Here is a 22,880-nt window from a genome sequence, read left to right as displayed (position 1 = left end):
TTTCCATTCTGGTGTCAGAACATCCAACAGATTTATGCAGCCTCTTCAGAAAATCTCGGTATCCCTGCCATTTATTAAGCCTGTGGTATGATGCGCCATTCTTAATAAATATGCCCCAGTGTATCTAACCTTCATAGAGTATCAACCTGTATACGATGAGATGAGTGTATGTGTATACAATGGGACATATCTACTTATAGTTACCCCAATGTTTGAACCCTCACATGATGTGGATTAATATTGTATAGTTATATAATACAACATACATGATATAGCATAATATAACATACTGTAACCATCTTTCCATTATATACTGTACAATCTACATATAATACAAACTCAATGGGAACTCAGGCGAGTGCTGAAGCTATTGAGGGTGCAGAGATAAAGAAGTTACATTTTTCCCCCCAACCATATGGCACATGGTGTGTGGGGACCCAAGTACAGATTTTGCATTGGCGTCCATGATCTACATCTCTGTGTTTGGCTGCAGGCAGTGAAACCATCTGCAAGTAATGCGACAAGTTCAAGCTGAACGCCCAGGAACAAGCTATCCCCATCCAATGTGCGTGCCCTGAAACATACTGTGTATACTTATTATATACCAATCAGCCATAACAGTAAACAGCTTGAAAGGGATGTCACAACAGGTTCAGTCTGGTTTTTAATACCCTGGCCATATACCTCCCTGGTTTGTTGGTATAGTTATACAGGATCTAATCGGAATATTTGGTTGACTGTGGTCACCTGGTCAGACGTCCATAATATAGGCAGAATACAGAGGACTTGTTGTACTATTATGGTGAAGGGATACAAAACTTTACTGTTGATCAGTATACATGGACAACACATATATGGTGAAAAAGTTTAATACAGAATCACTATACATCAATCTTTAGGTACTCACACGAGAAACTAGCACCAGCACAAGGTGACCATCCTTTCTAGGGTTAAATCATCATGGTGTATGGGTTAGTTGGTCATACATATATTTAGACTGGTTTTATGGTGATATACTGGTATATGTTAGGGTATGTTCACATTTGCTCTATTTAATCTATTCCTCTGGTCCATCATAGGATTAGAAGGATGAATTAAACATGGAAAATTTGGGTTTTTTTTGCCAATGATATCAGACGGACTCTATGCAGATGTGAACACATCCTGATATGGTGGTAGGCAAGCTGTAAATAGTCATGGCCTTATTGTGTTAGACGCACCCCAGCACTATTAACCATTGACTGTCCAGTCTAACTACAGTTGTTGCAGAACACTGTGATTCCAGCTGATCCTGAAGGTCTACAAGACTGAGAAAGAACAGTGTTGACATCAATTTGTGCCAAGAATCCCTCACTCTTTACTGGCAGGTTGTTTTCAGGCAGCAGAAGGCGCTCCATATGTGACCGGGGATGTTGATTCTTCGCACCCCGTTTACTGTAATCCAGTTGTTTCCAGGGACAACACCGGTAACCACATACATCGTTCCACAAGAGGCTGAAATGTTTCTCAATCTCATCTCATTGATCTTACAAGCACCAATGTTCAAGGAAGGAAACATAGGGGCAACATTGGTGAGGATGTAGGTAGCCTTCTGCCCTGGCCATATTATTGTCAGTATAGTTAGAGTTAATGGCCTGGGTTTGTTTAGTGAGGTCAGCCGGGACACCTTTGAGACCAAGGTTGTGAATTGTGATTTCTGTTGCAGGTTGGAGTAACATTTCGTTGGGTAGTCTGGTGTCCACCAACTGGAATACAAGCAGACTATCCAGTGAATCCACAAACTTAAAGGCGTTTTCCAGGCAAAAAAATGTTTTTTTTGTTTTTGTTTTTATTTTTTAAATGCCTTAGTGCTATTAATGGGTTAATAAATGCACCAATATACCTTTAGCCATATTTTGATTGATTTCTGGGTGTCTCTGGAAGCTCCTGGTATCTCCTGCATTTGTTTATTAGGTTCAGCTTCCTGCTATGCAACTTCCACACTAACCCCTCTCAACTCACTCCCATCCTTCCTCTCCCCCCCTCCTATCTTACTCCCCCCCATACACCCAACCCCTGTCTCTCTAGCTATCTAGCTACTAGCCCTTCTCTGCCTACTTAACCCAGCCCCCGACCTCATTATATACAGTAGAGACCAAAAGTGGTCCCAACCCCATTTATAAGGCAAGAAATCCCACTTATTAAAACTGTCAGGGCACACCTGTGAAGTGAAACCCATTTCCGGTGACTACCTCTTAAAGCTCATCTAGAGAATGCCAAGAGTGTGCAAAGCAGTAATCAAAGCAAAAGGTGGCTACTTTGAAGAACCTAGAATATAAGACAGATTTTTAGTTGTTTCACACTTTTTTGTTAAGTATATAATTCCACATGTGTTAATTCATAGTTTTGATGCCTTCAGTGTGAATCTACAATTGTCATAGTCATGAAAATACAGAAAACTCTTTGAATGAGAAGGTGCGTCTAAACTTTTGGTCTGTACTGTACTTATCCCTCTTCCTTCAAGTCTTCCATCTACGCAATGGCCCCTGCTTCTGATTGCTGATGTGTACTCTTCTCCCAGCACTGCCCTGTGCTTTGCAGCAACGATCCACCTCTACTGTGGATGCGTGGATGCTGAGAGAAGTGGCGGCAGTTAGAAAAGAAGGAGGAGCCGTCCCGCAGGAAGAAGCCTGGACGGTAAGTATGATGGAGTGAATGGGGGAGAGTAGTAGTGAGAATCGGTTTCCGGAAATGGGGAAACAGATCATCATCAGATAATCAGAAAATGTCCCTGGGGCGGTAACATGACCACCCCAGGTATATGGGTAAATATACATTTTTTATTAATTATGTTATTTAGAAAGTAGGCGGGGGGAGGGGGTTCAGATTAGTGTAGAGATTTCCATTTATCCCAAACAACCCCTTTAGATAGATAGAAAGCTATCCTTTAATAAAACATTGTGATATCACTACAATGATTACATACTAATTACTATATTACCTATGTTATATTACCTATATACAGTCATACCAAAAGCACTTTCCAGGAAATAGTGAAAAAAAATCTTCAGTGTATTTATTCCAACCACAATGTTTCATTTTAAACAAGCTGAGCCTTTCTTGAGTTGGTTTGAACCGAAATTTTGCGGATGGAATAAATACACTAAAAAAAAATGTTCTCACTATTTTCTGCAGTGTTGCCCATTCTTTGCTTTTTATATTGAATTGGGATCTTATGCTGGATCTTTAAGGAGCGCACCCTGCTGGAGTACTAAGGGATACATGGTGCTGCTCTACCATATACTCTCTCTCTCTATAAAATAGAAAGCTATAAAATATACTATAACTAGCTTCTGCCCGCGACTTTGTCTGTTGTTGTCTGTTTAGGCAGTTTTCAAGCTGGCCTTCCGCTGAACTTGTTCCTTGCACCGTGCCTGTGATTGTTCTGACATCTCAGCAGCTCGCTCGTGAATGGAGGGGTGTGGTGATGTATGGTGGTGTGTGGTGGTCTATGGTATTGTATGGTGGTGTGTGATGTGTGTGGTGGAGTGTGGTGGTGTAAGGTGGTATATGGTTATGTATGGTGGTGTGTGGTGGTATATGGTATTTTGTATGGTATATGTATGTATTTCTGTTTCCAATTTGTTGAAAGAATCTGCTTAAATTTGTCCAATGTCTTCCTTTTGAAATAAATAGAAGCCTTTGCTTGTTAAGACACCTGGGATTGTGTTTGTCTACCAAACGCTTGCACCACTACTGAGCTAAACCCCCCCAAAAGTCTCCTCCCATAATGGACTGTATTGTGTTAGTCACACCCCAGCAATAATTGCACAATCACAATATTAAGGCATACATGATTTATTAACCTTTGACTGCCCAATCTATGCACAGTTGTTGCGGAACAATGTGACAGTGGTTCCGAGCAGGGATTTCAGCTGACTCTGAAGGTTTGCAATGGTGAGACCAGACTGGACGGAGTTGACATTATTTGATGCCAAGGACCCTTCAGCTCTGATTGGCTGGTTGTTGTTGTTCAGGCAGCAGAAGGCGCTCCATACGTGACTGGGGATGTTGATTCTTCGCACCCCGTTTACTGTAATCCAGTTGTTTCCAGGGACAACACCGGTGATCACGTACATCCTTCCACAAGTGGCAGCAATGTCTCTCACTCTTTTCTCATTGTTCCTCCAAGCACCACTGTTTAAGGAGCCAAACATAGGGGCCACATTGGCAAGGGTGTAGGTAGCCTTTTGCCCTGGTCCGTCAGGGTGGTCAGCATTAGGGTTGAGGTGTCCTTTGTGGTAGTTACTGTCAGTATAGTCGGAATTGATGGCCTGGGTTTGTTTAATGAGGTCAGCTGGGGCACTCGAGAGACCAAGGTTGCGAATGGCGGTTTCTGTTGCAGGTTGGAGCAACATTTCGTTGGGAAGTCTGGTGTCCACCAACTGGAATAAAAGCAGAATTTTCAGCGAATTCACAATCAAATTCAACTTATCGATTAATATATAATTTTCACCTATGGGAGGTAGCCATTTTGTAACAACCCCTTTGGACAAAGAAGCATATGGTCCATGGGTCACATAGCTTTGAGTATTCGTCTATTTTTTGTAAAAATTTTGGTATCACTTGTTACAAATGATTATGTTGACCAGATACAGATACACCTCCTACATTTACTACCACTAGTAAGAGAGACATCAGTTTCCTCAAAACACATTTTCCTAATTTTCCTTATAATTCATATATTTTAGTTATACAAGAATATATTCATTCTATAAATTCCAAAATTTCCCCTTCAACAAACTGTAATAACTTTTAATTGTCTATCACACCCAAAATAATGAAATAGCAAATATACAGCTAATATGAGGTCTATGAGAAATATATTATATACATTCATGCTGAAGGGACCCACATGGCTGATAAAAGAGAGCAGTAGACTGTAGTCATATAGATAGCAGACTTTAGTTTTAATAATTTTTAAGCCACCAGGATATAAAGAATATCAGGGGTGATGTTCTTGCCCATGGTGGCACCCAAAATATGTTCTGTACTATAAAATTACCCATAGGTTAGGTTCCAAAGCCATTTTACTCACATAGTATGATGGTTATATGTCATATTCAATATATAAGTGAACTCATCTCACCTGTGGCTCCAATCGGAAAGTCTGGCTGGCCCCTGTCACATCTCCAGGCCGGGAATCCAGGATATAGGCTGAGTACATTGTATGTCTGTTCCCCTTGTGATAAAGTGATGCAAAAAAAGGATTGTTGTAGTTCTCATACATCTGGCAGATAGGGGTGAGGGAACTGGATAAGGTCTCAAATCCTACAGGTGGAGTGCTAGCATAGAACTGGCCACGGCAGTCATTGAAATTTGGACTTACTTTGGCCAAGACTGCATGAGTCAGGGCCAAGACTACAACAATATGGGAGACCATGATAGAAGCATCCAGGTGCTGCGTGAATCCACTAATCCTGGTTCTCCAGGCTGTAGAGTAAGATCTTGTTGTGATTCACACAGTGAACGCTGTCAGTGTTTGTACATTATATAGTACATGCGCAGAGCCATAAAGGGCTGAGTAAAATTGGACTCTAGAAGGTCAAGTATCTGTGGACACCTGGAAGGTTCTCATTAGTCTGCAGGACAAGCTATAAAAATAGGTTTCACTCCAATACAAATAAGAACATGGTTTGGACCAAGCACAAAGGGTCATTTACACTGTAGTGAGGCTTAGTTCGTAGTAAAAGTCTATAAAAGTCTGTAGACAATGACGCAAAACTGATGTGTGGACCTAGACAGAATCATTTTGTAGTTTTGTTGTGAAGATCAAGGAGTAGGTGCCCAACATAAGTCACTCGATAGGAAATCAAGGCTTAGGTTTGGTATAACGTGTCACGTAATAAGTATAAGTCACGTAAGTGGTTTGACTTTGACAATTGCAGACCAAAATAAGTTTCAAAAAGTTCAAATTTACTGAACACAACTGCAGATATCGGGGACAAAAGCCACCACTTTAGGAGTCACAGAATTCTTATGGTGGGTTCACATCTGCGTTATTCCATCCTATCTTATGGTTTGTTCAAGATCAGCGAAACATAAAAACTCTAATGGCAGACAACATGGGATCCCAAAAGACCCCATTGACTATAATGATGTCCATTATTTTCCCCCTGACATTGCAGAATGAAAAAGTTAGGCTTGCAGATTTTTTTCATCTAGGATTTCTGATGGACTCTGTGACGAATGAACGTCTGGTGCAGATGTGAACATATACAGTACTTAATGGATAAGATAATCTTTTAATAGTCGCATGGGGAAATTCAGTGTGATACAGCAGCATGGAATTCAGGAATATATTTCAGGAAAGAACACATACAAGCTCAGAATAGCATATAGAAAAGATATTAGGGGTCATAGCAAGTAAGAAGAAAAAGAAGGACTCCGGATCATTTAGTTCTCTGTGCGGAGTGATCTTCACTTAGCCTGATGTTGATTATACAGCCTGATCTTGGTTGGGAGGAAGAATCTTCAATAGCGCTCCTTCTCACACTTGGGGTGAAGCAGTCGGTCACTTACAGTGCTACCCAGTGCTATCACGATCTCATGCATGGGATGGGAGATGTTCTCCAGCATGGAGCTCCCCACAGACAGTATCCTTCTTTCACCCACCACCTGTACTGGGTCCAGGGGGATCCCTGAGGCACAGGATCTTATTGGTTTTAATTATGCTTCAAGAATGAACAGGTGTATAACCCACTATCACAGGTTTCGCCTCACTTCATACAAACCCCTAATATTAAGTCAGTTCTTACCAGCTGGTGCTCTCTTGGTGATAGTTTTTCTGTGATGCCATAGGCCACCATTAGTCACACCATTGGTCATAGGCATCCTGAGTGTCATGATGCCATGACTCTTAGTGTACCTGTGATTGGGCCTCAGCAGTGACCCTGGGCTGATGATATCACAGAATAGTGTTGGACATCACGAGGAGAGCTGAATACCAAGAGGAGGACCAAAAGAAGTAAGGGAAGGTTGAGTATGAATATTTTATTTCACCTCCCCTGAGACTCCACCTATTATACTCTAGGATCTGAAGAGACCCCAGAGTATAATGCCATTTGTTGGATTTCATAAAAAAATAACAATTTAGAATATTCGGGTTGAACACGGAGTGTTAAGAACCGATTCACCCCTCTCTAGTTCCTGTACAGTTCATTCTAGGCCTTGACTCTCAAGGGACCTTGCTCATTTCTTTTTCCAGGTCCTGCTCTCCAGTGTCATGTTTACTCCATCGCCTTCCTCAGGAAAAAACCCTATTGAATTTGGGCCACCTCACAATTACACCCAATAGGCTGCCAAGAAAATAGGCCTCTACTATGCCTCTTGTCGGAATACCAACCACTTTGCCTTCCCTGGCTGTCTCCAGGCTAACATTATCTCCAGAGCACCAGCAAACTACCCCAGCGCTCATCTGCTCTATTAGAAAATTGTAAGGTAATATAGGACAGTCCTCACTTCAGGATCTTTATCTCCTGGGCACAGTAGAGATCCTTTACAAAGATCATCTCTTTCTTTGGAGGACCAGTCCTTTCCTACATTACACAAGCAATCCACTGGATTGGCAGTCATACTTGATTTCCCCTGTAGGGGCACTGCAGATAAACTCAACACCTACTACCAGGATTACTCCTGATTTATGGAGATACAGTTTAACCCATCATTAATCATCTTTGAACACACCCAATTTACAAAAAAAAAATCACAGACTTGTTACCCTCCTACCAAAAGCCATGAGTGCTAGTTGTCCAAATATAGACCTATAATAGGTTTATCAAGTTTAAGCATACAGTTTAGAACTTGGTGACACTTATAGGTCATATAAGTGTCCTTGAAGGCATTATTTGCTCTTGTAGATGTTTTGATTGTTCTCCACCTGCTTTACTCTCTCCTAAACTACCACAATAATGAAAAAGTATTTAGAAATCATCAGGTCTTCTACATATGGAAGATATGGATAATATTATTAAAGATATTATTAAATTAATATTAAATATCATTTTATCCTATTTTTGCCCAGAAAGTGTTACATGACTTAAGGGTAATATTCTCGTTCTGTAGAGCCCTACCCTACCTTAGAGTAAGTGTATGTTAATGCAGTTATTAGTCAGTTCCATATTGCAGGCTAAATAATAGGGATTAATCTTGCCAAAACTAGGGATGAGCGAGCTGACTCATTTAGAACTGCATTTGACATGGATTTTCCAAAAGAGCCTGAAACATCACCCACAAAATACTATTATACTCTGGGGTCTCCTCAGACCCCTCAGTGTAACAAGTGAAGGCCCAGGGGAGGTGAGTAAAATTAAAACTTATATTCTTACATATCTTACCTCGTTTTCTTCTGCATGGCTGGCAGTCCCCCACTGTCCTCTTCAGACCTCCTCTGACCTTCAGCTGATATCTCACAACCAGGGGTCATAAGAGGCATGCTAACATCATGGTACTTTAAGCCAGTGACATCAACCAGACATTGGAGGTGGCCTGAAGAGGGGACCACTGGATTCTGTAAGGATGCCCAGGAGAGGTGAGGTAAGGCGAGAATAGGTGTTTGCTATTCTTACTCACCTGCCCTGGGCCTCCATTTATTATACTCAGGGGTGTCATCAGACCCCAGAGTATACAAATAGCACTCACTGTTCGTGCTGAACAAGCTCAGCCCAAAATGTACTGAAGGGCGTTACAATAAAGAACATTTTTTCCAAGACTGAAATGACTTCTTGATTTAACAATAAAGGAAATTTGTTTGACATGAATTAAGTTTCAGCTCTTATGGTACCTTAGTTCTAGACAGGGCTGATGGTAGGACCCATAAATGTACCGTAAATGCATATATAGTGGTAGATACCAAGATATTAAATTGTGTATTCTTCTAAAAAATCTTATATATGTATATGTATGTATTGACCACCATTGTTCATGTGAAATTATTGTTCATGTTATCGTCAGAAAGAACTAAAGCAGTGAAGGATGCCTACTAGAGATGAGCGGACACTATTCGAATAGCACGCTCCTATAGAAATGAATGTTCGCTCATCTCTGATGCCTACCTTTAATTCTGTGAATCACACCCTATTCCGTGCAAGGCTACAAGGACATCGAGAATAGTGCATAGACAGTTTTCTGACATAAATGTGTGGTAACGTGGCATGCCCTATTCTGCACATTGCTCACCACTTTCCGTGAATGTGGGTGGAAAGTGGAGTGGGCCAGAATGGGGGTGCCTCAGCCTGACATATTTATAATAACTGGAGATATTGAAAATTTTGTAAAGCATTTTCAGTGGAGATAAGAAAAACTTTAGGTTTACAGAGGTTCTTGTAATACCCATAGCGGGACCCTACATTTTTATTTACAGATCCAAGTCATTCATCAATCTTTGGTTACCTTATTGAATCTATAGATTAATCCATTACAAGAAAATGGAAATAATTTACATAAAATGTTATCGTTGGAGAAGACATTCTATCGTGCTCCCATTATAGAACATTGTTCTAAGTCTGGCATGATTCCTAGAGGGTACAGTGGTCATGGTAGATCCCATAGCCATACCCTAAAAGTAGGTTGTATCCCTGTACTTAATGACTACTCATTTACTCAAGTTTTTGATTCCAGTAATTGGCTGAAAATATAGGTCCACACAATTGGAGGAGTCTATGCGTCTTTGTAACACTGGTGTAGATCTTTTTGGATGAGAGTCCTTGAGGAATCATGACGCACTTCACAAGAAACCGATGAAAGATTGCGTCTGCTTTGTGATGGGAGCTCTAGAATGCTTATTGTAGTGTAGGCATTGTGTCCATCTTCTTCTAGAAAAGAGCTTGAAATAATACTCCCCTGGAAACGTTTGTCTTCAAACCTCCATGTGATCTTTATCACTGACGGATAAAAGCCATTGGCTACACAGGCAGCATAGAGAAGTCCAGAGTCATTCACCGGGTCCTGACTTCTCAACAGAGACACAATTGGGGCTTTCACATCTTTACCTACAGAAAGAGGGAGATGAGATTGAATTTCTTATGACTGCAATGGAACATCTGCATACCTCCCAACTTTTGAAGAACAGAAATAGGGACAAAATGTGCGGCGCGCAAAGTGTGCCGTGGCCAATTTAACTCTACCCACATTTATGTTGACTCTGCACATTCTCATTCATTTTTCATGTGTCCCCACAAAGTATAATCCTCCTACAGTCACCCATACACTATATGTCCCCACATTATATGTCTCCTTTCAACTGCCCCACAGTATTAAGTCCCTCTCCTGGTGCCCCAGTTTAAACTGGTGGAAACTAGAGGGGACATGAAACTGGAGCAGCTGGAGGGGGACATTAACAGTGGGGGTAGTTGGAGGGGGGTAATAAATTAATGGAAGCTGAAGTGGGACATTAAACTCGGGCAGCTAGAAGCAGACATTAAACTGTAGGGGTAGCTGGAGGGTGACATTAAACTGGGGGCAACTAGAGGCAGACAGGTCCCCTCCAGCTACCTTCATGGTTGAATGCCCCCTTCAGTTGTCTCCAGTTTAATATCCCCTTTTTTAAGTGCCCCCCTTTATCTACTCCCAGTTTCATGTCACCACTCTATCTTTCCCCAGTTTCACCTCCATCTGTCCCCAGTTTCATGTCCTCCCCTCCATCTCTGTCCCCAGTATAATGTCCTTCCCTCCATCTCTGTCCCCAGTATAATGTCCTCCCTCCATCTCTGCCCCTAGTTTAATTCCCCCCTCCATCTCTGTCCCCAGTATAATGTCCCCCCTCCATCTCTGCCCCTAATTTCATGTCCCCCCTCCATCTCTGCCCCTAGTTTCATTTTCCCCCTCCATCTCTGTCCCCAGTATAATGTCCCCCCTCCATCTCTGCCCCTAGTTTAATTTCCCCCCTCCATCTCTGTCCCCAGTATAATGTTCACCTTCCATCTCTGCCCCTAGTTTCATGTCCCCCCTCCATCTCTGCCCCTAGTTTCATTTCCCCCCTCCATCTCTGTCCCCAGTATAATGTCCCCCCTCCATCTCTGCCCCTAGTTTAATTTCCCCCCTCCATCTCTGTCCCAAGTATAATGTTCACCTTCCATCTCTGCCCCTTTTGCTCCTCAATTGCTCCACGCCACACACACATACACTCACGTGGTGATGTAATATTATATCTGCTAGATGATGGAGCTTTGTTGTTTTGAGCTTCATCTTGTGCTAAATATCTCCTGGGCTCCCTTGTAACGTTTAGTGCATGCTCCTTGGCATCTTTGGAACTCTTTGGGTCTCTTCTGGCCTCCTCTGTGACCTATCAACCCCTGGGGTTATTTCACTTTGACTCTTGAGACCTATTATTAGGCCTTATTGGTTCCCTGGGGCCCATAAATTCATATAAAAAACCAGAAGAGGTCCGTAGAGTTCCAAGGATGCCAGGGAACAAACTGGATGCTTCGAGCAAGTCCAGGAGTGGTGAACAAAGTTAGATATTAGCCTATTATTTTTAGTGCTACTTACCACCGTACACACTGAGCCACATTCCGTCCCCCCAGACTAGGTAGGACTGGTTCCTTGTAAGCACACACCAGTACAAGGCACTATCGTGCACGGTAACATTCGTGACCTCCAAGAGATGGGCATGGCTGCCATTCCTGATTGGCTGGTAACGTTTTAGAGATGAATTGGCCCTTTGGATCTTGGAGTCATTTCCATGAATAAGAAGAAATATTGGGGCTGCAGTTGGCAATTGCTTGTACCAGGAAATATTAAAATCCTGAATATCGACGCCATTCACCAGACATCCCAGTACCGCTGTTCCACCTTCAGACACAGAGACTTGTCTGTACTGATTAACCCTCACGTGGCTTGTACCTTTAATACAGTAAGGATTAAGAAAAATGTATCATCAAGTTTTATCAGACATTGTGACCCATTTTAATATTTTTCAGGAAAATTTTAACAATAACCTTTGAAATATTCTAGTTTCCCACTAGGAGCACACCCAGTAACCTGACACATTCTTATTTCTGTAGCTCAGTTGTGTAGACTGAGACAGGGTCAGCAGGGTTATTTCTTTATAATTAGAGAGCTGGGTCAGAAACATATCATCATTAAAGGGGGTTAGCAAAGTAATTCCTGTATATTTACAAGGGGTCAACAGAAAAGGGTCATCAGAGTCATCTCAATATATTTACAGGGGGTAAGCAGAGTCATTTCATTATTCGAGAGCAGGGTCAGCAGAGACATCTTATCATCATTAGAAGGTCATCAGAATTCCTGTTAGACTGAGTAGAGTAATCAGAGGACAGTGTCAGTGGAGTCATCTCATTATCATTAGAGGATTTAGTCAGTAGAGTCATCTCATTATCATTAGAGGACTTGGTCAGTAGAGTCATCTCATTATTATTAGAGAGCAGAGTCAGCAGAGACATCTCATTATTGTTAGAGAGCAGGGTCAGAAGAGTCATCTTATCACCTTTAGAAAGGCCATCAGAATTATCTCATTAAAGTCAGTAGATACATCTCATTATCTTTAGCAGACTTTGTCAGTAGAGTCATCTCATTATCATTGCAGTCAGTAGAGTAATCCCATTATTATTATTATTATTATTATTATTAGAGGACTTTGTCCGTAGAGTCATCTCATTATCATTAGAGGACTTCATAAGTAGAGTGCTCTCATTATCATTAGAGGACAGGGTCAGTAAAGTCTCATCTCATTATCATTAGAGGACAGCATCAGTAGAGTCATCTCATTATTGTTAGAGGACATGGTCAGTAAAATCATCTCATTATTATTAGAAGGCTTGGTCAATAGAGTGATCTCATTATCATTAGAGGACAAGATCAGTAGAGTCATCTCATCATTAGAGACCAGGGTCAGAAGAGACATCTCATTATTATTAGAGAGCAGGGTCAGCAGAGTCATCTCAGTATTATTAGAGAGTAGGGTCAGCAGAGACATCTCATTATTGTTAGAGAGCAGGGTCAGCAAAGTCATCTCATCAACATTAGAAGGGTCAGCAGAACTATCTCATTAGAGTCAGTAGAGTCATCTCTTTATCTTAATAGTCAGTAAAGTCATCCCTCTATTATTAGAGGACTTGGTCAGTAGAATCATGCCATTATAATTACAGGACAGGGTCAGTAGTGCCATATCAGTATCATTAGAGGACGTGGTCAGTAGAGTTATATCATGATCATTAGAGGACTTGGTCAGTAGAGTTATCTCAATATCATTAGAGGACTTGGTCAGTAGAGTTATCTCATTATCATTAGAGGTCTTGGTCAGTAAAGGCATCTTATTATCATTAGAGGACAGGGTCAGTAGAGTCATTCCATTATTATTAGAGGACTTGATCAGTAGAGTCATCTCATCATCATTAGAGGACAGGTTGATACGAGATATCTTGATATAATTAGAGGTTACTGAATATAGCTGTGACAGAGAATATACTTACCAGAACACACCAGACACATCAGAAGACATATGGTGGCGGTAGACCTCATGGCTAGTTGGTGGATTTATCAGGTTTTGCAGTTGTTATATGTCAGGTATAGAACTCTGGAGAAGAAAACATAAAAACAATACAAGATATTTAATAAATATACAAAACAGAGACCCATATTATCACCTGGGCTAACATCTGCAGCCAGTTGTCAGATTTGTTTGCAGATTTGTCCAGCAGGGGGCACACTCCTATCACACAAAAAGGTGAATGAATATTGCTAAACTGCCTTCTAAACTTTAGTGGCTAGACAAGGGTGTACATTACAGAGAGGCCAGCCATACAGCTGAACAAAAGAGGGTCCAATTTTTTCTTAAGGCCTCCACCCCTTTCCCTTGCAGGACATTCGGTGATCAGTCTACGACTAGAGTGGTCCCTTAGTTAAAAAACCTGTATTGCTAAATAGACACTGTCCCTTTACAGGGTTAATAGGGAAGACAAATTTAGCCTATATCCCAAGATGTCCAGTAGGGGGCACAAGACACAGGCACAAATTATGACATCCTTGTCAGGGGAAGCAGTTAGGAGCTGTGGAGTGTGAACAGTCCCTAAACCTCAGAACTAGGCGGGAAGAAAACTAGAAACCTGCAGGAAATAACAAGAAAGTAGTAACATGTGTGATACAGTCGGCTGAGCAGTGTATCTAATCCTATTATGTGTGATACAGTCTGCTGAGCAGTGTATCTAATCCCATTATGTGTGATACAGTCTGCTGAGCAGTGTATCTAATCCCTGCTGTAGTGTCTTATGTATAGTGTATAATAGAAAGCTGGGAGTTGTAGTGTCTCGTGTATACTGTATAATAGAATGTTGAGAGTTGTAGTGTCTCATGTATACTGTATATTAGAATGCTGGGAGTTGTAGTGTCGCATGTATACTGTATATTAGAATGCTGGGAGTTGTAGTGTCTCATGTATACTGTATATTAGAATGCTGAGAGTTGTAGTGTCTTATGTATAGTGTATAATAGAATGCTGGGAGTTGTAGTGTCTTATGTATAGTGTATAATAGAATGCTGGGAGTTGTAGTGTCTTATGTATAGTGTATAATAGAATGCTGGGAGTTGTAGTGTCTTATGTATAGTGTATAATAGAATGCTGGGAGTTGTAGTGTGTAATGTATAGTGTATAATAGAATGCTGGGAGTTGTAGCGTCTCATGTATAGTGTATAATAGAATGCTGGGAGTTGTAGTGTCTTATGTATAGAGTATAATAGAATGTTGGGAGTTCTAGTGTCTCATGTATAGTGTATAATAGAATGCTGGGAGTTTTAGTTTCTTATGTATAGTGTATAATAGAATGCTTGGAGTTGTAGTGTCTTATGTATAGTATGTAATAGAATGCTGGGAGTTCTAGTGTCTTATGTATACAGTATAATAGAATGCTGGGAGTTCTAGTGTCTTATGTATACAGTATAATAGAATGCTGGGAGTTGTAGTGTCTTATGTATAGTGTATAATAGAATGCTGGGAGTTGTAGTGTCTTATGTATAGTGTATAATAGAATGCTGGGAGTTGTAGCGTGTAATGTATAGTGTATAATAGAATGCTGGGAGTTGTAGTGTCTTACGTATACTGTATAATAGAATGCTGGGAGTTGTAGTGTCTTACATATACTGTATATTAGAATGCTGGGAGTTGTAGTGTGTTATGTATAGAGTATAATAGAATGCTGGGAGTTGTAGTGTCTTATGTATAGTGTATAATAGAATGCTGAGAGTTGTAGTGTCTTATATATACTGTATATTAGAATGCTGAGAGTTGTAGTGTGTTATGTATAGTGTATAATAGAATTCTGGGAGTTGTAGTGTCTTACGTATCCTACTAATATTATAAATGTGAAAGTTTGTGTGTTTGGATGTTTGTGAGTTTGGATGTTTGTTCCTCAATCACGCTAAAACGCCTGGACGGATTTGCGTGCAATTTTCCACAAACATAGTTTTCCCTCAGGATTGAGTCACAGGCTACTTTTGGTGCCACTAAACAACATGGCTTCCTAGAAGGAGACTCACAAAAGCAGGACTCCTAGCCCCAGCTATAGACTCACACACACTGCCTGGCATTTCCTGCCTCAACCTGCCTGCACACTCCTTACTGTCACCTCAGGAGTAGCCCTCACTCTACTCACTCACATTTACATATAGCTTTCCACTATACATACACAATACAACACATCACATTGTAATTACATGTATCTCCTATCACTGCTATATACAGTACCTGATACATATATACTCCTGTACACAGGCTGTATATACTATATAATTACATGTATTACCTATCACTGCTATATACAGTGCCTGATACATATATACTCCTGTACACAGGCTGTATATACTATATAATTACATGTATCTCCTATCACTGCTATATACAGTACCTGATACATATATACTCCTGTACCCAGACTTTATATACTATATATTACATGTATCTCCTATCACTGCTATATACAGTGCCTGATACATATATACTCCTGTACACAGGCTGTATATACTATATATTACATGTATCTCCTATCACTGCTATATACAGTACCTGATACATATATACTCCTGTACACAGGCTGTATATACTATATAATTACATGTATTACCTATCACTGCTATATACAGTACCTGATACATATATACTCCTGTACACAGGCTGTATAACACATCACATTGTCTGTATCACTACATACACAATACAACACATCACATCACATTTGCTATCCCACCAAACTTTTTAAAGCACTTTTACAGTTTCACACGTCTGTGTCCGCCCAATTCTCAAATCACTGCAGACGAAGTCGCGGGTAAAAGCTAGTAGTGTATAATAGAATGCTGGGAGTTGTAGTGTGTTATGTATAGTGTATAATAGCATGCTTGGAGTTGTAGTGTCTTATGTATACTGTATAATAGTATGCTGGGAATTGTAGTGTCTTATGTATACCATATGATAGAACACTTGTAGTTGTAGTACATGCAGTATTCTGAAATGTTGATGCTGGCAGTGTAGGGATTAACATGTCTCCCCGATCACTCACCTGATTCTCTCTTGTCCTTCACCTTCACATTAATAGATAAAGTCAATGCTGAGTCCTTGGTAGACAAATGTCTGGTTCCCATACAGCTTGGGAGGAGGAAGGGGGTGGTAGTCTGCAGCTGCCGGCCGTTACTTGTTTTCTTGTTATGATGGGATATTTATATCTGGGAAGAAGATCACAACATGATGGAGGCCGCGAATAACTGCAAAATATGTTATTACCAGAGGAGGGATCACTGTACCAGTTATAGAAGGGTTAATAATTCATGATCTCAATACAGACAGAACCTATAGCGTAATATACTACAATATATTATCATGTAACATAATATATAATGTGAATATATACCATAATATAATATAATGTATGTATAATATAACACAATTGGACATAATGTAATAAAATATATTCTGTAATGTATTAGGTAATGGTATAATGTAATATATACTGTCATGTAATATAGTATAATGTAAGTTGTATATGTAATGATTTATAATGTGCAATATTTTATATAGTGGAATATCGTAGAAGCTGTAATATTTATCATGTAATATAAAATGTAATATAGTATAATGTAAGTTATATAAAATCTGAAGGAATTGGAGTAAATTGTGATAAATCTCTCAGGGTCTTCTCCTATCTCTGTAGAAATATTGTAGAAAACTTTGTCACCAAAAAGAGACATTGACTTGCGCAAACAATTGCAGCTTTTCTATGACCGGAAATGTTTAAACCAATTTAAGTTCCAATTCAGAACAAAATAATTCTGACCGAAACAAACAAAATGAAACTTAAACCCATAGATACCTATTCACATTTACAGAGTCCCCTATACTTGGATGTAATGCTGGTTAATGGTTTCTTAAAGGTACAAACTTCCCATCCTCTCTGCCACCCCTGTCACAAGATAATAAAGGAAATAATCCAAGACGGCTGCCTTCTGTCTCATCTGCTTCACTATCTTTGTGGTCAGCAATGCCAAGGCCTTCATCAGATGTGAGCTGGTCAGAGTCCTGAAGAACCGTGGCCTTGATGGCTACAGTCTGGCCAACTTCATGTATATGACCTTCTGCATCTTTGCTATCCCATCTATGTACGCAAGTCCATTTTATAGCTTAAGAATATCTAATAAGAATGGCTCAAGTAACTATACCATAGAGACCATCCAATCTCATGTTGGCACCACAGAGATAGTCAAGGCTGAGGTTTGCACCATAGACAGCTGGAGCTGATATTGGTTCCTTAGACTAAAGCTCAGATAGTTGGCCAGATCTAGTCACCCCCAAACCAAATAAGCATCGCGCTGACTGTGCTGACTACAGGCCAAGAGCTATCCTAAACTCACACCTCAAGTATTTTACCACAACCCCCACCCTCTTATATACACTTAGTCCTGCCATTCCTTTGGTTTGCTGGTCGTTTTAGCAGGACGTGGGTACAATACTACATATTTTCTAGACATGCCGGTGTTGCATCTGTTTTGGGTACAAGTACAAGGACTGATTTACACCTTCTGTCCCATAATGTCCTGCTGGATCCCCTCCAGTAGCTACTGAATGTGACTCCTAAAACCATAGGTGGTAAGCGGCTGCTAGACTGTTCCCACATGTCCTTACTTCAGACAAGACCCTGATTGCTAGTTACTGGAAGCAGGTATCACCCCAATCCTTCCACCACTTACTGGTTAGTCTAAGATGTACGGACAATGGATCACCGCACGGTTTCCTTTGAATGACTGGTTGCATAGATTCCAATTGATCTGGAACCGCGAAGGCACGTACTGGCTATCACATATGTCTGATGAGCAATGATAGCATATCTGACTGGGAAGCCTGTCCTACCATAACTGGTACGGAAAAAGGGGACCAAAGGTCATTAAAGGAGAACCGCGCACACTGGTAAGTTTAGGAAGATGGTAAACCAGGGTCCAATCACATAGGGTTTATTGGATAGTTAAAAATACAGCATATAGCATGACGTGTTTCCGTCCTTACACTGGCCCTTTCTCAAGTGCAAAAAACGAGAGCTGTAGGATGATACAATAAAACATACTCAATAAAAACATAAAATAATATAAGGGGACCATCAAGGTATAATCAAACAAACAAACAAGAGGGCGTCTGACCCATTACAATGCATCAACATATATTGAAAGATATATATGTATACATTTAAAAGAAAACAAAAATTGGTTTTGACATTCTGTAAAAAATTAGTTTGATGACAAGTGTCAAGCTCGAAAGATGTAACTATAATAGGTGTGACATTAAGTATATAGTATAGATTAAAAATTATACTGCAAACAACAATATATATATAGCTACATGTGTGCCATATCTTGTAATGATTAGAGATGAGCGAACAGTGTTCTATCGAACACATGTTCGATCGGATATCAGGGTGTTCGCTATGTTCGAATCGAATCGAACACCGCGTGGTAAAGTGCGCCAAAATTCGATTCCCCTCCCACCTTCCCTGGCGCCTTTTTTGCACCAATAACAGCGCAGGGGAGGTGGGACAGGAACTACGACACCGGGGGCATTGAAAAAAATTGGAAAAAGTCATTGGCTGCCGAAATCAGGTGACCTCCATTTTAGACGAATAGTGGATTTCAAATCCGGGTCATATGAGAATGTGAACTTTGTGACTATGAGACAGGGATAGCTGTACAGGCAGGGATAGCTAGGGATAACCTTTATTTAGGGGGGAATGTTATTAAAAATAACTTTTTGGGGCTCTATCGGGTGTGTAATTGTGATTTTTGTGAGATAAACTTTTTCCCATAGGGATGCATTGGCCAGCGCTGATTGGCCGAATTCCGTACTCTGGCCAATCAGTGCTGGCCAATGCATTCTATTAGCTTGATGAAGCAGAGTGTGCACAAGGGTTCAAGCGCACCCTCGGCTCTGATGTAGGAGAGCCGAGGGTGCACTTGAACCCTTGTGCACCCTCAGCTCTGCTACATCAGAGCCGAGGGTGCGCTTGAACCCTTGTGCACACTCTGCTTCATCAAGCTAATAGAATGCATTGGCCAGCGCTGATTGGCCAATGTATTCTATTAGCCTGATGAAGTAGAGCTGAATGTGTGTGCTAAGCACACACATTCAGCTCTACTTCATCGGGCTAATAGAATGCATTGGCCAGCGCTGATTGGCCAGAGTACGGAACTCGACCAATCAGCGCTGGCTCTGCTGGAGGAGGCGGAGTCTAAGATCGCTCCACACCAGTCTCCATTCAGGTCCGACCTTAGACTCCGCTTCCTCCGGCAGAGCCAGCGCTGATTGGCCGAAGGCTGGCCAATGCATTCCTATGCGAATGCAGAGACTTAGCAGTGCTGAGTCAGTTTTGCTCAACTACACATCTGATGCACACTCGGCACTGCTACATCAGATGTAGCAATCTGATGTAGCAGAGCCGAGGGTGCACTAGAACCCCTGTGCAAACTCAGTTCACGCTAATAGAATGCATTGGCCAGCGCTGATTGGCCAATGCATTCTATTAGCCCGATGAAGTAGAGCTGAATGTGTGTGCTAAGCACACTCATTCAGCACTGCTTCATCACGCCAATACAATGCATTAGCCAGTGCTGATTGGCCAGAGTACGGAATTCGGCCAATCAGCGCTGGCCAATGCATTCTATTAGCCCGATGAAGTAGAGCTGAATGTGTGTGCTAAGCACACACATTCAGCACTGCTTCATCACGCCAATACAATGCATTAGCCAGTGCTGATTGGCCAGAGTACGGAATTCGGCCAATCAGCGCTGGCCAATGCATTCTATTAGCCCGATGAAGTAGAGCTGAATGTGTGTGCTAAGCACACACATTCAGCACTGCTTCATCACGCCAATACAATGCATTAGCCAGTGCTGATTGGCCGAATTCCGTACTCTGGCCAATCAGCGCTGGCTCTGCTGGAGGAGGCGGAGTCTAAGGTCGGACCTGAATGGAGACTGGTGTGGAGCGATCTTAGACTCCGCCTCCTCCAGCAGAGCCAGCGCTGATTGGCCGAATTCCGTACTCTGGCCAATCAGCACTGGCTAATGCATTGTATTGGCGTGATGAAGCAGTGCTGAATGTGTGTGCTTAGCACACACATTTAGCTCTACTTCATCGGGCTAATAGAATGCATTGGCCAGCGCTGATTGGCCGAATTCCGTACTCTGGCCAATCAGCACTGGCTAATGCATTGTATTGGCGTGATGAAGCAGTGCTGAATGTGTGTGCTTAGCACACACATTCAGCTCTACTTCATCGGGCTAATAGAATGCATTGGCCAGCGCTGATTGGCCGAATTCCGTACTCTGGCCAATCAGCACTGGCTAATGCATTGTATTGGCGTGATGAAGCAGTGCTGAATGTGTGTGCTTAGCACACACATTCAGCTCTGCTTCATCGGGCTAATAGAATGCATTGGCCAGCGCTGATTGGCCGAATTCCGTACTCTGGCCAATCAGCACTGGCTAATGCATTGTATTGGCGTGATGAAGCAGTGCTGAATGTGTGTGCTTAGCACACACATTCAGCTCTACTTCATCGGGCTAATAGAATGCATTGGCCAGCGCTGATTGGCCAGAGTACGGAATTCGGCCAATCAGCGCTGGCTCTGCTGGAGGAGGCGGAGTCTAAGATCGCTCCACACCAGTCTCCATTCAGGTCCGACCTTAGACTCCGCCTCCTCCAGCAGAGCCAGCGCTGATTGGCCGAATTCCGTACTCTGGCCAATCAGCACTGGCTAATGCATTGTATTGGCGTGATGAAGCAGTGCTGAATGTGTATGCTTAGCACACACATTCAGCTCTACTTCATCGGGCTAATAGAATGCATTGGCCAGCACTGATTGGCCGAATTCCGTACTCTGGCCAATCAGCACTGGCTAATGCATTGTATTGGCGTGATGAAGCAGTGCTGAATGTGTGTGCTTAGCACACACATTCAGCTCTACTTCATCGGGCTAATAGAATGCATTGGCCAGCGCTGATTGGCCGAATTCCGTACTCTGGCCAATCAGCACTGGCTAATGCATTGTATTGGCGTGATGAAGCAGTGCTGAATGAGTGTGCTTAGCACACACATTCAGCTCTACTTCATCGGGCTAATAGAATGCATTGGCCAATCAGCGCTGGCCAATGCATTCTATTAGCGTGAACTGAGTTAGCACAGGGGTTCTAGTGCACCCTCGGCTCTGCTACATCAGATTGCTACATCTGATGTAGCAGTGCCGAGTGTGCATCAGATGTGTAGTTGAGCAAAACTGACTCAGCACTGCTAAGTCTCTGCATTCGCATAGGAATGCATTGGCCAGCCTTCGGCCAATCAGCGCTGGCTCTGCCGGAGGAGGCGGAGTCTAAGATCGGACCTGAATGGAGACTGGTGTGGAGCGATCTTAGACTCCGCCTCCTCCAGCAGAGCCAGCGCTGATTGGTCGAGTTCCGTACTCTGGCCAATCAGCACTGGCCAATGCATTTCTATGGGGAAAAGTTAGCTTGCGAAAATCGCAAACTGACAGGGATTTCCATGAAATAAAGTGACTTTTATGCCCCCAGACATGCTTCCCCTGCTGTCCCAGTGTCATTCCAGGGTGTTGGTATCATTTCCTGGGGTGTCATAGTGGACTTGGTGACCCTCCAGACACGAATTTGGGTTTCCCCCTTAACGAGTTTATGTTCCCCATAGACTATAATGGGGTTCGAAACCCATTCGAACACTCGAACAGTGAGCGGCTGTTCGAATCGAATTTCGAACCTCGAACATTTTAGTGTTCGCTCATCTCTAGTAATGATCAAAATAGTGATCCAACTGTTGGATAGTGCGCACCCACAGTCAATATTGTGAATGAATGGAACGTAAATAAATATAAAACAGTAGTGGTAAACATGTAACACAGTAGCAGATTGTGCTCTGAATGGATACAAATTGATACAAATGACATTGGTGTTCGCCAGATACAAAAAAAGTTGAAGATTGAAATTTCCCACAACCCAGTGGTTGATGAAGGGTCAATGACAGAGGGAAATGGAAGGCAAGGAAATTCATAGCCACATGCATAGATAATAAAATATGGGTGACTGAATATATGGGGAATTGAAAATAAGGTCCTAGTGGGGACCATTTGTAAATCACATTTAGAGGAGGGAAGGGGATGGGGTGAAGTGATCCCCCAGGTGCCACATCCTCCCTCACAATATCCGCAGATCGTAAACAAAATGTAGTAAAGCTTAGTATAGCATGATAGAACATAACTTACCAGGTCCCGTCAGGTCAGACGCTTGTCCAACCGGCAGCAACCTGAGTATTTAACACATTGGTAGATGTGGGCGGGAAACTGCTTCCTGTG

General features: G+C 41.9%; 2 protein-coding genes across 2 annotated transcripts; both read right to left on the bottom strand.

Moving 5' to 3' along the window:
- Nucleotides 1-3,860: 3,860 nt before the first annotated feature.
- LOC142184710 (endonuclease domain-containing 1 protein-like) lies at nt 3,861-5,422 on the bottom strand. The gene is made up of 2 exons (XM_075259761.1): nt 5,129-5,422; nt 3,861-4,424 (listed from the first exon to the last, which is right to left on the bottom strand). The coding sequence occupies exons 1-2, from the start codon at nt 5,420-5,422 to the stop codon at nt 3,861-3,863; spliced, it is 858 nt and encodes a 285-aa protein (XP_075115862.1).
- Nucleotides 5,423-9,392: 3,970 nt separating this feature from the next.
- On the bottom strand, nt 9,393-16,644 carry LOC142185633 (Ig heavy chain Mem5-like). The gene is made up of 4 exons (XM_075261061.1): nt 16,545-16,644; nt 13,470-13,573; nt 11,527-11,880; nt 9,393-10,028 (listed from the first exon to the last, which is right to left on the bottom strand). Exons 2-4 carry the CDS (start codon nt 13,516-13,518, stop codon nt 9,697-9,699), a joined length of 735 nt encoding a protein of 244 aa, XP_075117162.1. The 5' UTR covers nt 13,519-13,573; nt 16,545-16,644; the 3' UTR covers nt 9,393-9,696.
- Between the last annotated feature and the right edge of the window lie 6,236 nt (nt 16,645-22,880).

The sequence above is a fragment of the Leptodactylus fuscus genome, chromosome 11 (genome assembly GCF_031893055.1).
Source record: "Leptodactylus fuscus isolate aLepFus1 chromosome 11, aLepFus1.hap2, whole genome shotgun sequence".
In the NCBI taxonomy this organism is placed as follows: Eukaryota; Metazoa; Chordata; class Amphibia; order Anura; family Leptodactylidae; genus Leptodactylus; species Leptodactylus fuscus.
This window is presented reverse-complemented; position numbering and strand designations above follow the sequence as displayed.